At 38.8% G+C, this 17150-nt stretch overlaps 1 protein-coding gene across 2 annotated transcripts in view; it reads left to right on the forward strand.

The window, feature by feature from the left end:
* Nucleotides 1–17150, forward strand: part of LOC110971900 (hyaluronidase-4) — a 62874-nt gene that overhangs the window by 22181 nt on the left and 23543 nt on the right. Inside the window, exons 2-3 of one of the 2 annotated variants that reach the window (XM_051951569.1) lie at nt 12538–13527; nt 15901–15990. In XM_051951569.1, coding sequence (XP_051807529.1) covers nt 12571–13527; nt 15901–15990 — 1047 coding nt within the window. In that variant the 5' untranslated portion in view covers nt 12538–12570. The remainder of the gene's footprint in view (nt 1–12537; nt 13528–15900; nt 15991–17150) is intronic. The other variant, XM_051951570.1, reaches the window with a different exon arrangement.

Genomic DNA, 17150 nt, shown 5'->3' on the forward strand with positions numbered 1-17150 from the left:
GGCCTATAAAAAGCCTTGCCAGCGTTTTTTGCATTTTTAGGTGGCTATTTCTCAGCCTCTAGACATACCAGAGAGCTGTGAGTTGGTAAACAAGGCCTCTGCATGTAGCTAGTGCCTCACAAACATCCTCAGGTGTTTCCCTACACTCTGCAGGTCATGGGGGCTTGCTAAAAATGCTAAAAATTAAGAGATACCTACTCACGAGTGGGGTTTGGGACCTTAAAAGTACTAGAAATACTGCAAAGAAGTGTTCTAACACCCCTGGGTTCCATTCTACACAAACTTGTGTGATAACTTAGCAAACCGGAGCTTTCTAGGTACCTCAGTTTGGAAAATATGAGCTCCCAAAGTTGGACGAGATTTTTAATTGGCTATTGTTGGTGGCAAAAATCTCAGTGTGGGACAGGTACCAGAGACCCCAAATTTTTCTACAAGACAGTTCCATCTGTCTTCTCTCACTGTACAAAAAAGCAGCAGGGTTATATTTGTAGTTACTGAGATATTCTTACTCAAAATGGCATGGGTAATGTCAAAATCGTTTTTTGCTTTTCAGTCCTTTAAATTGGGATACAAGTATTAGTAGTCATTCCAATGGTAGTATTATGTATGTTTTGCTCTTTTTGAAATGTTAGTTGTTAAAGGTGACTACCTTCAAAAAGTGTAATGGTATAACTTAGGTATACCTAAGTTATAACTTAGGTATAGGTTCTTTTGCTTGTAACATGGCATTGGCATGGCATACAGTTAAATTTAACATGTTTAATCCCACTGCACTGATACTGTAAAATTCAACATTATTGTTGTCATTTTTAATCAACCATAAACAACCATCTTTTTGAAATGTTAGTTGTTAAAGGTGACTACCTTCAAAGAGTGTAATAACATGTTGACAACCATTTGCAATGTATAAATATAATTATAACATACACATACAAATTACACGTACTAACTTAAATTCAGGGAACTCGGTAGTAGTTTATGGTTGATTAAAAATAATAACAATAATGTTGAATTTTACAGTATCAGTGAGTAGGTATCTCTTAATTTTTAGCATTTTTAGCAAGCCCCCATGGCCTGCAGAGTGTAAGGAAACACCTGGGGATGTTTGCGGGGCACTAGCTACATGCAGAGGCCTTGTTTACCAACTCACAGCTCTCTGGTATGTCTAGAGGCTGAGAAATAACCACCTAAAAATGCAAAAAACACTGGCGAGGCTTTTTATAGGCCAAATTCTGAAAATTTCAGACCCCCACAACTCAGAAACTATTTGAGCTACAGGCCTACAATTTTGCATAGAAAGTACTTTTGTGACTATCTAATGGAATGCAAATTTAGGACTAATTTGAAAATGGTGCAGCAACACCCCCAAGGAATATCTAGTCATTTCACCTGGAATGACCCAGATGAGATCTCATCATTGTATCTTTATGATCTCATTCATGTCTTGCTTATTGCTTCTACAACGCCATGAGGAGCACTAAGGAGTGGTAAGAGAGATCTCAATTTTCTTTCTTCTTAAGATCATTTGAATCTCAACTTGTACTCCTAAACCCCACTTAGGAGCAAAAATGAGATAATGTGAGACAGAGCTTTTGAGACGTGTAGGACAAATGTAAGTCATAGATGAGATCTCATCATCGCATCTTTAGAAAAACTGAGATAATGTGATAATGACTTTGGGATAAAGGTAAAACAAAATTGAGATTAAAATGGAAGGATTAAAATGGAAGAAATAAAAACCAATTGAGAGCAAACTGCAGCCCCATTTATTTAATACAACAAAATGAAAAGTGAACTGTAACAATGACAGCAATCACAAATGTCACAATTTTTGAAAAGACAGTTACAAAATCAAGTTTCAACTTTGAAAAAAGGAACAAAATTTACAAGATTGTTGAATTTACAACCCATCGAAAATGCCCCTGCAACACACATTTGAGTCTTGACCTACCAGTTCAGAACCACTGGTTTAAAAACATGTCGAACAATGGTAAAAAATAGGACTAGTAAACAAGGGGCATACTGGCCAGTCACTTTACTGACCTCTGACAGCATTTATTTATGCGTGCCTTTTTAAGCTTGGCCTCTTCTACTGGTTTCCAGTTTTCCATCGTCGTGCAACGCCTCATGTAGGCTGCAAACAAAACAAGGAAAGGGGCTTAAATTAATTTGGATTTTTTACTCGCATATTCTGTCCATTTGGCTATCTGTAAAATGACTGTACTATACACAAATGGTTCCATCTAAGTGTATAATGACAGTGCCAAAGAAAAATTCCACTCCATATTCACTGTGATACAGGACTTTTCTGTTTTACTCGTCAGAAGCATACTTAACTCATTTTCAAGGAGGGACCTGCTATGATGCTGCTTTAAAGTCAAAATTTGTCGACAGTAATACAAATGGGATACCCTGGTATGGATACCCTGGATGTCCCTGGTATATGGATCACAGAAAAATTAACTCCCTTTTTTTGCACCATGTGGAGCAGGGAAGCAGGGAACAAAATACTGGATATACATTTTTTGCTGAACAAAAAAAACCAAACATTTTTTGGACTAATCATTTTCCTACCACACAAAATCACTACTCAAACACTCGTCAGCTGGCTGTAGTATTCAGTTGTTACCTGGCCATTGTCCCACCTGATGCCTAATATTTTGAAGCCTCCATAGTGCACCTCAACAGGAGTAATGTAGCTGGTGAAACAAGAGCCAGCCTTGAGGTGTTCAACCACACAAGGGGCTCGTCTCATATCCATGGTGACAACACCTGCAGCCAGACTCAATGTGGTGACATTGGCTCTCTGCAGCACCTCCTCCTGCAGCACAAAAGAAGTGTTAATCTTCAGTATTAGAATAGAATAGAATAGAATAGAATAGAATGCCTTTTATTGTCGCTATACACAAGTACAGTGAGATTTAGAGCATCTCCATCAGTGCAAGATATTAATCGACAATGAAGAAAATAACCCAAATAAATAAAAAACATTAAATGAAAGGGTGTGTCCAAACTTATATATAGTGTTAATGAAATGAGGTAGGCAATGCTGAAAGAGGACATTTGGTCCCTAAAATGACTGAACTTGTAACTTGTTTTTCTTTGTCTTTATCTTTAGAATTTTAAAAAAAAACATACACAATATGCTCAATCAAATTTCAAGTGATGGAGCACAAACGGTGAGTGCATTGGTTAAATGTATGTGATGTGTGAGTTTTTTCTTTCTCTGTGCACTGGAGAAAAAAAAATCTGTAAATGTGTTGTTGAGGATTGAGACCCCTGATGCTGATTTACAGCCTAACTGACCACTGGAGGGTTCTTGTCAGAGAGCACACGAGACACTAGTTGAGTTTAACTGTTTACTGTAGAACTGTATGACTGCAGTGATGTACACTGTAACAAATTTCTGTAAATTTACGGTGAATTTACAACAGTATCTTACTGTTTTTTATAATAAATGTGAAATACTGTTAAATAGTCATCCACAGCATGTCATTTTTGAGTGACAAGATGTGACGATATTCCTGAACCTGACTTTGGACAGCACAGCTTCTTCATCATTCCAAGCAGTCCATGTGGACTTCAACCAAAGAGGTAAAGTTATTTTTATCTCCAAAAACTGTCAGTGTCCAGTATTGTTTTGTCTGCATGATTATTAAACAGTTGACAATATAAATAATAGCCTATTTCATTAGGTCTGTTTCACCTGCTCAGTCTGCTAAAATTGGCAAAGCAAGCTCTGTAACTTAGCAAGCTTGAACTCAGTTAGCTGACGTTAGCAATCTGGTGTTGTTTCTGACCTTTGTCAGGTGTGTTAGCATCTTATCACTTACTCAATTTAATTTTTAAGTTCTTACAAATATAGGCCAGCCTATTAACAGTACATCAGATTTTCAGCCTTTCATGAAATAGTTCTTTAAATAAGGTAACACCAGGGTATCCTTTTACTCAATTGAAGCCAGCTAAAAAATAAACAGCATGAGTGGAACTTCATTTAGGTAGGTCATAGCTGTCTTGTCACTTCTTCATTATATGCTTGCTTCAGCTCCAGTAAAACAGCACACTAAGCACTCTTCTTTGATTATACAGTATTTATGATAAATTTGCCAAAGCTACATCCTAGAGCACCATGATCTCAACAGGCTGGCTGTTCTTGGTTGAGAATAATAGTAGGAATGGGTGCAAACAATTTCATCTGTTTTTTAACATTGGTCTTGGAATGGTCTAGTTTCACTCTGATAAAGTAGTATGGCTTCAGCCTGTTCAACGACTGCTTCAACAACATCAAGCTGAAGATAAGCTTAAAATATTTCAACGCTCTACTTTTTCAAGTGGAAGCAAGCACACAACACACAATGCTTGACTCCATTCGTCTTACTAGCCCTACTTAACTTTCTAACAACACGCTACCAACCTACTAACTTAGCCCATGTAAGAGGTAACCTCCTTCCCTAAACTATAGCAACCAACTAACTACCCTTTCTCCTTTCTGTCTCTTGCTGTTCTCTCTTCTTCACACTTTTTATTTTCTCTCTCCCTTGAACGGTTATACTTATATTTCTTTCCCTCCCTCCATTAGTCTGTTTCACATTTTTATATTTTACCAGTGACGTTGTGTTGCTAAATTTTTGTTTGTCTGTTTGTTTTACAGGCACTAGTCATCAGTGATTGAGGATACCAGCCAAATGCTGCAGTCAAGTACTCTCACTGTTCACTCTGTCTTTCTCCTTCTCTTCTCTTTCTCCACTTTCACTGTTATTGTTCACATCTACATGTGCAAAAGACTTGTTTACAAGCTAGACTGTTCTATTTCACTGTTCTTGATGCTATTTTAATGCAGTGTCTGAAGTTATGCTTATTAGTAAAGCATGCCATTAAGGATTTTATTATTATGGACATAAGTAATGGAATACCTTTTCTTTCTGTAATACAAATGTCCTAAATGTTATTAGTATTACAAAGTCTGCTGAGGGTTCGTATTAAAGTACAGCTATGTTATGGAATATATTCTCTTGTGTTTTATACCTGGGGTTCTCAAACTTGCTACTTAAAGGTCTGATCTGATTTTTATTCAAGTTCAGAGTTCAGGAATGATTGGAAATAACATTTAATCAACATTAAATCAGTTCACTTATGATTATTCTGGGAAACGGCATTAGTGTGAGTGCTCTGTACTCTGTCAGTTCTTGATTCTTGAAAACAGCATCAGAGTGAGTGGTCGTTGCATTGTTCACTCTATGTTACTCTCCTCCGTCTCCTCCGCTAGCTTAACATGCTACTTTTCTTCAGTTGGCACAGAAAGGCGAATAGTGGTGGATGCATGTTGCTGGATGCATTTGTGATAGGCTTAAGGTAGAAGCACAAGCACAAGAAGGTACACAATTTAAGTAAAATACAAGAAAAGTCATGTCTTGCATGTTAATAGTTGGACTTGTGGATGTTACCTGCTGTCATGATAAACATGAGGTATGGAGGGACATGGGTCCAGATCGGTCCTGATTGACTTGTTGACTTGCTGTTCAGTCCAGAATTTCAAAAGCCCTGTATGATGTTATAAGCTACTTTTTTAATTTGTGGGGATTTATAGAAATTAAATGCAAAATAGCAGATTTAATATCCTTTGTGAATAAACTGGTGTATACTGTAAAATTACCATAACACAGTTATCCTACTGTCATGTACTGTAATCCAAAATATGGTAGTATACTGTTAAAATAAATAACAGTACATGCGCTGTAAAATTACCACACCACCCACTGTTATCCTACGGTAATATACTGTAATTCAAAATACAGTACTATACTGTTAAAATAAATTACAGTAGGTGCATTGTAAAATAACAGTAAAATACTGGCGTCCCTGCTGCCAGTATTTTACTGTTATTTTACAGTGAAATTCTTTACAGTGTATTCTTGGTACAAAGCAGTTTCTGGAAATGTCTAACAGGAAAGGACTGAATTAGCATTGTATACTACTGTGAATTAAATGGAGTGAATAAACACTTACAGTAAGCAGAAAATGCATTCATGTCAATACCAACCATCAAATATTTATAAGTACTGCTTTAACCTGACATAACTTAGCATATACATGTGAACTGGAAACAATCTGAGGTTAACAGTCATACAAACCAACTCAGTTAGCTAAATGATGCTAAATCGCGACCATGCTAACAAGTAAAATCGGACATTTTAAGGAGTGCAAATACACACCAGGAGGAGCTTAACAACACTATCAGAAGAGGTACGTAACATGTACATATGCATTTCACATCACTATGAACGTAACTTACATCATCAGTGATTGCTGCACCCATAGATATACATAGAAAGGCTAGATAAAATGGACAGCTAATATCGAGTGACTGCCCCTCCATTACAACAAGATCCGGTAACAGTTGCTGGATAGGACTAACCTCATGTACTGCTGGATATACCCCTTAGGTACTGATTAAGTGCCTAAGTAGGGAGACTTTTGCCTCACCTTGAGGTAGTGAAGAGATTGTGATTGGAGGGAGCTGCAAGAGCTGATATATTTGGTTATTTATATTCACTTGAATCTGGACCTGGCCCTGCCTCTTATTGTGTATACATGCTGTTACTGTGATCTGTTTCACACCCCCCCCCCCCCCCTCTCTTCCCCATCTGCGCCTTTGGTGTGTTTTGGTTTGTTTTGTTTGTTTGTTTGTTTTGGTTTTTTGGTTTTTTGTTTGTTTTTTACGTTTTTGTTTTGTTTAGTATGTTTTTTATGTGTATTGTAAAATAACTGACTATAATAATAAAGTAATAAAAAAAAGAAAGGCTAGATAGCTTACAGACGCTGTGAGCCAATGAGGGCTGACGTCGCTACGCGGCGGCCATCTTACCTAGGGGCTGCTGGCTCACTGATAACGTGAATGCCTATGGAGCATGTACTATTTAATTAACCATAGCTTGCTCAATTTTCAACCGATTTTTAAATGGTTTGATTTGTTATAAACGCCAGAGATGGCGTTATGTTTTTGCATATTTACAGATAATTATAACCATGGACTTTCATATTAAATTAAAAAAGTAGATAGTAGAGCATTACCAGCCATAGCTGCACACATACACACAGTGAAATTACATAGTCAGTGTTTATGTTAAACATTTAATAGTTTGATATTTTATATTTCTAATTAATACATATATTAAATATAAAGGGGTAAGTTGACCCACATGATATTTTAAACCTGGGTCCATTTGCTTTAGCATAAAAATAATTATACCACAAAAGTCAAAGAATTCCACAGCCAGTTGGAAATGATATTTGTGTTCTTATTTTAGGGTTTCGTGACAACTCGTGTATAGTTTTAAAGATCAAGGGGATGGTTCGTTCATCTTACCTGTTCTCCCCTACATCCATCCATCCATTCTCGATACACCACTTCATCCTCGCTGTCTCCCCTACATATATTTTATTATACATTTTTAAATAAACACATTCAGTAACATGACATCAAGGTTTCTTTTATTAACAAGTGCGCACAATTACAAAACAATTCAACATTCACTCCAAATCAACAGTAACACTAAACCATGCAACATTCACTCCAAATAAACAATCAAAACCGTCCCTTCTTAGAGCAAGTTCCCATTGCCTCCTCTTCTCTGCGTTTTGGGGAAACCTTAAAAACATGAGAAGATACCCAAGATATATGAATTATTGACAACATTTTACACCCTTCTTACCTTTAATGTTAATGGTAAGGACAAAAATACTGAGCTAAATTCTGATATTGTTGTGGCAATTCATGTAGCCTATGCTTGAATGCCATTATGAAAACCTAAATAACAGTAATATGTTAAAAGAAATGTGAAAAAGAAATATTCAATGATTATTATGTAAACAAATGGTAGAAACATTTCTAAAACGTCAGGGTCAAAATAACTTGTATTATACAAGTACAAATCCACTAAGTCAGTAACAATTATCCTAAATATGTCCCTCAAGTCATTTCTCTACAAGTGAAAGGTGATTCCACAGGCTCTTGTTTAGAAGGAACGTTCATTTGAGCATCCATATGCTGCACAAAAGTGTGGTATCTTGCACTGTAGGGGGGTATTTTTGCAAACACAAGGCCAGCCAGTTACTGTATCACAATGAATCTAAATCTAGGATATATTTCACTAATGAAACAGCTTCGGAATCATGTTAAAACGAAGGAGTAATTATGTCTTTCCCACTTGTATAGAATTAAGTCCAGGTTACTTTGTAATAGTCCAAGTGGCTCACATGTTTCATTCACAACCTCTTGTTTCTTTGCTAGCTAATGCCCAACTGCATCCACACAAATTGTCATTGTCAACAAAATATGTTGTTGTCACAAAATTATTGTTGGTCTCACGAAAACCTATATAATAATTGAAACTCCCAGATTGCAGCCTTGCAAATGGCTGTAACAAACACACAAATATGCAGCAATGTTCGAAAAGAAAAACTGCAATTTCAACAGGTCTGCACGGCCTGCCACGTTATTAAGGTTTTTAATAAACCAAACCGTTTGTAAATCCATCAAGTATTCAGCAAGTTAAGTGTATTTTTGTTTGTGTAGGTCGCTCACCTTCCATTCACTACTATAGAGCGCTCCGGAACAGTCCCCCTAGGTAAGATGGCCGACCGGTGACGACACTGGCGAAAGTCCCATCAGCCATCTAGCCTTTCTATATATATCTATGGCTGCACCACTATATGCATTTCAACAATTGAACGTTGGAGAAGGAAGGAACTGCATAGATGTCGTTAAAGAATAAGAGCGCCCATTTCAAAATAAAAGCATGAATACACAGTAGTCTAGAATTTGAAGAATTCTTAATGTGTGTATCAGAGAGACTGTTTTTTTGAGTTAAGGCAATAAACCAAAGCTTAACATGACCCAAAATTATCCAAATGTATTCACTATGGAATTTGATAGGAACATGTATTTGGAAATGTTTGCACTTAATATTTACTGTTGACATTTATTCTCCTTACATGCATTTCACCACTCAAAATGGCTACTTTAGCACATCTGCATGCAGGTCTTATTTTATAGTAGTTTAACCTGAGAGAATATTTGACATTCTGAGAAAGATATCCACACATAATATTTGAGCATTAGGTTAAAAATCAAGGGAAAACCGCTACCTGTAATGTTAGCAGCTTGCTTAACCTGTTAAAGTACGCCGGCCCGCGGGCGGGCCGTTTTTTTATCGGTATACGCTTTTTTTAAAATAGAAGGACACTGCAAACACGATTATACAAACACTATACACACATAGAAAGCTGAGATTCTCATGAATCCGCCGGTAAAAACCACTTTCAGATGTGATTACCACAGCGGGTAATATAAACACATTTATCCAACAAACAACAAGTCATGTAAACGTGCACAGCTCACCTGTCGACGCAGTTTGGACGCTCGTTTCTGGTCATAAAAGAAGATAATCCACAAAAACCGGCCAGAACCCAAGCTTAGCCATCCAGAGGAAACAATCCAGTATAATACTTTGGCCAAAACATGTCTCGAAATAAGTAAAAAATCCAGAAAACGATCGGCTCCGTGCGCGTGCACGCGGCGCGTGGTGGCGCTGTGCGTTTCATATTCACTGCATCTTTCTATTATAACTTTATCATACACGGTCCTATTCCCTTTGTTCGCGATTCAAAATGGATACTGAACGCTTCTCTACCGCTTCAAACTGGACTTCAACCAATCAGGTGACTCGTTTCCGCCTACTTCGGCGATATAGCCAACCATGGCCGAGTCTGACAGATATCGATTACATCACTTGATTGACTTGTTTCTCAGCAAATCACGCCGGAGGAAACGTTAGATTGACAGGCCTGGTAGCCAATGAGCTTGCTGAATGGCTTGAATATAAATCCCGCCTCTGCCAGCGGCTTTATATGATATTTCATTCGTGAGCTCCGGGCTCCACCTGCTGTTTCTCTGTATTCCTCTCAATCTGTGTGTGTGATCGACACTGAAGCCTATCTGAAGTGATTTTTTGAGTTCTTTATGAGTTTTTGGAATGAAAATAATGTGAAAATGAAGTGAAAATGAATTTATACCATTCTGTAAAGAGTGTGCACAGTGTATAAAGATTGTATCCAACATTGACAGGGGCGGAGCATATCAGTACAAATACATGTGTGAAACACTCATTTCTTGTAGTATTGCTCTGAAATTTTGACCTGAACTATGCAAGACCCCAGGCTTTTGCAATATTGTGTTTTCAAGCTCTTACAGTGCTGCCACACTGATTTTCAGGTGTTTTATTAGGGAAAAAATGTAGGCGAGAAAAAAATTAATCCTAATTCAGTGTGTGCCAACATGAAATACTCTGTGCCAGTAGCACCTAGAGTAATTCTGACTGCATTGGGTGAAAATTCAGGTTGTCAGCTTTCAAATGAGACCCCAACCATGCATGTACTCCAAACAGTTCAAGAACAGCATTCAATTTACTTTCTGTAAATCTCAGTAGAAATTTCGGGCGGAAATTGCCTGGACCTAGCTTAAATGCATGGTGGTTCAAAATTCACCACCCAAAACGTAAATAAACTGACTGCTGATATCTGTGCATCAAGGGTGTCAATGTATAATGCTGTTGACGGTTATGTAACTAAAGTACAGGGTGTCCCAAAAAATGTATACACACTTTAAATAATTGTAAACTAGGTGTTTATTATAATTTGTTTAATTTTCAATGTGTAAATTAATTTACAAACATCATTCTATTGTTTTGTCACCGCCTGTTCTCAAACTGACGTTGGTTCTGGACACTGCCAACAGCACGAAACAATGGAATAGCACACATCATGAAACATTTCCCTTGGTATTTGCGTTCATTCACGTTCAATGGTTGCTCTCAATTCAGTGACTGTTGCAGGTCTCATTGCGTAGACTTTGTCTTTTAGGTATCCCCATAACAAGAAGTCTCGTAATCGAACCATTTAATTTGAATGTGGCCTTATCACTCCACACAATGTTTGTGGGAAAGTATGCATTTTCGATACATCGTTCCAAGTACCACTCACAATACTGTACTCTTTGGTCTGGATCATCGTCATTAAGAGCATGGACTAATCTTGGAATGTAACTTTTCCATTGACCACGTTTAATGATGCGATGGACAGATGATTTTGAAATGCCTACCTTATGACTAGCTTGCCGCACAGACTTTCTTGGACTTCGCTGAAACGTTTCCAGTACTCTTTCTTCCTTTGTTAGAAGTCGCTCGGATGAGAGGCAAAACGTCTTCAAGATCACAAGAATAAGTCCAGTTACCTGAACTAAACCCTTCACCTTAAGATGACCTGGACGACTGAAACCTTTACAGACACTTAAATGGAAGCTTTAACCCTTTGAAGCCTAAATTTATTTAGAATTAAATAAAAAACTTTTTTGTATATTTTTGCTTTTCAGCTGATGCTAAAATAAGTGGAGATTATTAATTTATCTATTACATGTGGAACAGATATAGAACAGATATATAATAATAACAGATATATAATAATTAGGTCCCACTTCGACCAGTGCTTGCAAAAGGTTCCAAGGTATGTATTGAATATGCACAAACCGGCAGTGGGGGAATGGATGTGCCATCTGGGCTGCAGTCTGAAAGGAAATGTTGTGAATTCGCGACAATAGGTGTCAAGGAATTAAATCCACAACAAAATATCACAATTTGAAAATTCTAAAAGTTGGAATTCTGAAAAGAGGTTAAAATAGATTTTTGAAATATCCTTCAGTGTTATTAAGGGTAAGCGTATTGTCATATTTGTGTGATCAATTTCCTAAAAACATCAAAATTATAGTAATCAACCAGTCATAGTTTCATGTTAAAGTATAACAGAAAAATGACCTTGTATGTTTTATTTGTCACCCAGTCAAATTCTGTTGACACCTTTCTGAGACAGCCAAGAAAGAGCAATTTTTACTCCTTATATTTCCAGAGAAGACATCCTTGGGTTGGATTATCCTCAAGTTCAGCCTGGTACATGCATATCGATTTACTTTGCCATGGAATTAAGATTTTTTGGTTTCGTTTTGAGGCAAACAGGAAAGTAGGGGAGAAGAACGGGGGACACCTGCAGCAAAGGGTCATGAGCTGGAATGCACCCCAGGCTACGTTGGGGACTGTAGCCAATGTTTATGGGTCACTTGCTCAATCAGTTGAGCCATCTGGGCATCCTCAGACTTTAGATTTTTTAAAATCATTTTTAGAAATTTGTTTAAAATATGTGTAACATGTCAACTGGAAATTCTGTGATGAACACCTGGACCAAATCTGGGTGCATTTTATTTTAAGTATGTAATTTTGGATATTACATGCAGAAGTGTGCTGCGTGCATGGCTCATTTTAATGATCCAAAACACACTTCTAATCCTAATCCTAACTTTTCATGCGATATTTTAGCAAATGCTTCCTTTGGTTCAATAAATTACAGACCAGGAGAGATAGAACACTGTGATTTTGACAATCTTGAAATGTATACTTTTTTTCGTCTCCGTCACTCTCCCTTGCTATTCAGGATGATTGACAGCTGCTCCTTCTGAACCCCAGAATGCCTGTGGTGCCAGTGGGTGGGGCATCCTCCTCCCACCCGGTTGTACCTGTCGCCCTCACCTGCTCCTGGCTGCTCCTGCTCTTCCATGCTGCCTTTGGTCAGAAACCTGCCAAGCTGCCTCTGATTGGCCGGAAGCCCTTTATCGCTGCCTGGAATGCCCCACTGGACATGTGCACTATCAAGTACAACATTACTGCCAACCTTGATCGCCTCTTCCACATCCACGGGAGCCCACGTGCTGATTGGACAGGCCAGAATGTGACAATCTTCTACGCCAATCGGTTAGGATACTACCCCTACTACACTGCACAGGGCAGTGCCATGCACGGTGGTCTGCCACAGAACTGCAGCCTGGACCTACACCTGCTCAAAGCCTACCAGGACATCAACCACTTCATCCCTGCAGAGGACTTCCGGGGCCTCGCCGTCATCGACTGGGAGTTCTGGCGGCCTCAGTGGAGCCGTAACTGGCACAAGAAAGATATCTACCGCCGTAAGTCAAGGGAGCTGACTATGAAGGCATACATCAATGTGACTGCAGCACAGGTGGAGGAGCTGGCACGGCGCCGGTTTGAGAAGAGTGCCAAGGCATTCATGCAGAGGACTATCCAGCTGGGGACACGCCTCCGCCCCAGTGCCCTCTGGGGTTTCTACCTCTACCCCGACTGCCACAACTACAACCTGCATGAGCAGAACTATACAGGCTTCTGCCCCCTGCTGGAGAGGGTGAGGAATGACGAGCTGATATGGCTTTGGAACAGCAGCACAGCACTATTTCCCTCTGTGGCCATCAGGAAAAGTCACACTGACAGCATTAGCAACCTCCACTTCTCCCAGCACAGGATTCGAGAGTCACTCCGCATCGCCTCGCTGACCTCAAAGGAATATGACCTTCCCACCTATGTGTACTTGAGGCTGGGCTACCGAGACGAGGCCTTGGCCTTCCTCACCACAGTAAGGACAAAGTTCATCACAACAGTGTAGTTATTTTACTGTGAGTTCCCTATGAAGCACATCATTTCTGTACTTTATCCTGTACTATAGGCACACAATAAGGTAGTTAATCTACCCTCTCATTTCACATTTTATTCAGATATGCACTACCGTTCAAAAGTTTGGGGTCACTCAAGCAATTTCATGCTTTCCATGAAAACTCACACTTTTATTAATGTGCTAACATTATTGCACAAGAATTTTTTTTTTCAAAAATAAGGACATTTCTATGTGACCCCAAACTTTTGAATGGTAGTGTAAAGCTTGTCACATACTCGATAATACTTTAACTTCCATTTAGTGTGACTTGAAATGTTGTTTAGGCTGTCTGGACAAAAACAAAAAGGAAGGAAGAAAATAATTGGACTGACCAGAATACTATGTGCAATGAAAAACTGCGGTTCCCTTTTGTACCCAAATTTGATAGTTTACATGTAATGTTTGTTAGTAGTGCAAGGAAGTTAGAATGTTGGGAATGTTGTAGAATGTGGGGTCAGTTCTTTTTGCCTTCACGCAGTCGGCTAATCAGTGGGTATGAATGTAAGATCATCATTCTGAATGTGGGTGCAGAGTACTGAAGGGCCCAAGCTCTTCAATTCATCTACATTTGAGCTGCAGTTTGGCATGTATGGAAAAAACTGCAAACAGCAAGCACGAGCATAAACTACTATCAGCAGTAGTCAAGTTGAGGCTGAGACAAGCATATACAGATCTGCTGAACCGTACTGGCAGCTAGAGTAGCAAAGCAAAGGAAAGCCTGAAGGAAAACACATGACAATCAGTCACAGAGTGATTACCTAAGCAACAGTTTAAGGCTGTGATGTTTTATATTAATTCACAGTTAGCTTGCGGATTTGCTGATAAGCTCAGTTGTGGTCCATACCAGACTTGAAGTGTAAGGTTAAAAGTGCGGCTGTGACTCAGGTGGTGGAGCCGGTTATCCACTAATCGTAAGGTTGGTGGTTCAATCCCCCTCAGCATGTTGAGGCATTCTTGAACACTGAATCCAAAGTTGCTCCCAATGGGAGGCATCACCTTACAGGGCAGCTCTATGGTGTGTGAATGGGTGAATAAATAATGTGTAAAGCTTTTTGAGTACCAATAAGGTAGATAAAGGGAGCGCAAAGTGCAGATCATTTCCCAAAAGACTTGTTTGCTCACTGCCAGCAATGAAGAGCTGAAGTCTTTGTACGGAGTGCTGGAGAAAGCTCTGGGCAGATTTGCTGGAAACGACTGCAGCAGTCCAGAATGAAGCTCCAACTGGACAGGAGACATTAGAGTCCACAGAGACTGTCCTGGTTCTCTCTCTCCAGTTATGACTAAATCAACCAAAAGCTCAAGTTTTAAGGTGATATTCATTTTTAGCTGAAAGACACAAACATTTACAACTTTTTCTTCTTAACAATGCTCATGTTTCATTTACTGAATGTCAGGATGGTCAGATTTTACTTACTACTGCCATCTAGTGGAGATCCACAAAAAAATCAAATGCAGTGATGAGCTAATTCAGTAAGAATTTATTACGGTTTTTCTCAGTCGCTTTGGTACATTTTTTGAATCATCCTCGACATTTGCAAAACAGTAAGTGCATTTTTCAAAACAATTCATACAAATAGCAAAACACCATGGATTACCTGTAAAATCCAGTCTCTTGCTCAAAATCCTTAGTTCATCTCTCCAAAGTAGATATCTGTTTCCATGGAAAGGTCAGTGCCATTAGAATGACAAGTCCTTGTGTCATTGTGTATGGGTGAGACAGTCAAATTGCTTGGTCATGTTGGCATTATTAGAGTGGACTCTGGAGGGATGTTCTGATGTGTTCTGATATGGCTAAAGTTTGGATGACAATTATTGTACATTGTAAGTTACACCTTAGTGTATGTGAGAGATTGATTGCAAGAGACTGGACAAGATTCACATTTATGCTTTTACTGTTTGTATTGTAATTTGTTGACAGACCACGTCATTGCGATACAGAAAGGAAAACAGTGCTGCATCGAAAAGAAAGAACAAAAAGAAAATAAAAAACAAAAGTAGAAATGTGAACATAGGACAATTTCCTTGGGGAAAACTGTCCATGCAGTGCTGTAGGAATTACAGTGCAGTCTTCCTACACCTTCTGACATTCCTGTCTGTTGGGCCACAAATTCTCATCCACATCACAAATATCTTCTCTTGTGCCTTGAGCAATTCAGAAAACCCTAATGTCTTCATTATCAATATAAACTGCTAAAATCCTAAATGATCCTATCCTTTAGAAATGTTTGAGTGTATGTTTGATGTTATTTGTGTGTTAGTTGTGATGTGAAGACTTGACTTGTGTGTTTCCTACAGAAAGACTTGATCCACACCATTGGGGAGAGCGCTGCTCTGGGTGCAGCAGGATTTGTCATCTGGGGTGACCTGAATCTGACCTCATCAAGGGTAGGAGCTCTTTGCCCTCAGACTCTCACTGTCAGATCACTAATGCACTCAATATTTACCTACTGGTCATGGTGTGTGTTCATGTAGGGGAAGATTTACTGTCAGACTTCCACTTCTGTCTGGCATTCACATTTGCTGCTCGAGCTACTTGATTTGTATCGGACTCCAGACAAACCACAGCTGTAAATAGTAGTCAGACAATAGAGGGTTGACACTTTGTGGTTGCTGAGTGTTATGAAACCAGTCTGACATTTTCAGAAGTATAATAGCCATGCTTTTAAGAGCTTCTAACACTCAGATCCACCAAGATCTCAGAGAGCCATTATGTGTGCATTTGGTTTTCTAAAGTTTACAATGGAATTTGAGGTCTCTTGTGCACACGTGATCCATCAGCCTTACTGTAACTCCTAACATGCATTGTCTAGGGTTGGACAATTTCAGCTGTCAAGTCAGATGTCAGTTTTTTCTTGTAATCTTGGCACCAGTACATTATCTGCTACTGTAAGACCCTGGGACAAGAGTTGAAGGTGAAATATTATTATTATTTTGTCCACGAGAGGGAAAAGAAATTGCACACTGACCTCAGACAAGTAGTCCAGGAATATCATCACCTTTTAAAACTGTAGTTGTTAGCATGGGAGCTGCCCTTCCCTACACTTCCAGCAGTCTCACAGCAATAAAACCATCAATCTTAATGACATTATATTCATAAAAGACTACTTCATTTAAAATTTTAGTAATCCCAAATGGCAAATGCTCAACATGTAAAGTGAACCACATTTGACAGATAGATTCAATAACCTAGTTATGGTTTAGATAGATAGATAGATGGATGGATGGATGGATGGATGGATGGATGGACGGACGGACAGAGTGTTTATTGTCATTGCATATTTTTGTACAAAGACATTTTGTTTGATAGTTCTGTTTGTCACAACAGCATATAAAATAGTGTAAAACAATGCAGGGTATAAAGTGTAAGTCCAGTTAAGGCTTATAACATGGCTTTTATAGCCCTGGGGGAAAAGCTGTTTTTAAGTCTTTCTGTCCGTGCCCTCATGACCCTGAGCCTGCTAGAAGGGAGGGTGTCAAAAAGACATTGTTTGGGGTGTGTGTTGTCTGATCTGATGTTTTTGACTTTTCTCAGCCAGGAAGAGTAT

This window comes from Acanthochromis polyacanthus, chromosome 8 (genome assembly GCF_021347895.1).
Source record: "Acanthochromis polyacanthus isolate Apoly-LR-REF ecotype Palm Island chromosome 8, KAUST_Apoly_ChrSc, whole genome shotgun sequence".
NCBI lineage: Eukaryota > Metazoa > Chordata > Actinopteri > Pomacentridae > Acanthochromis > Acanthochromis polyacanthus.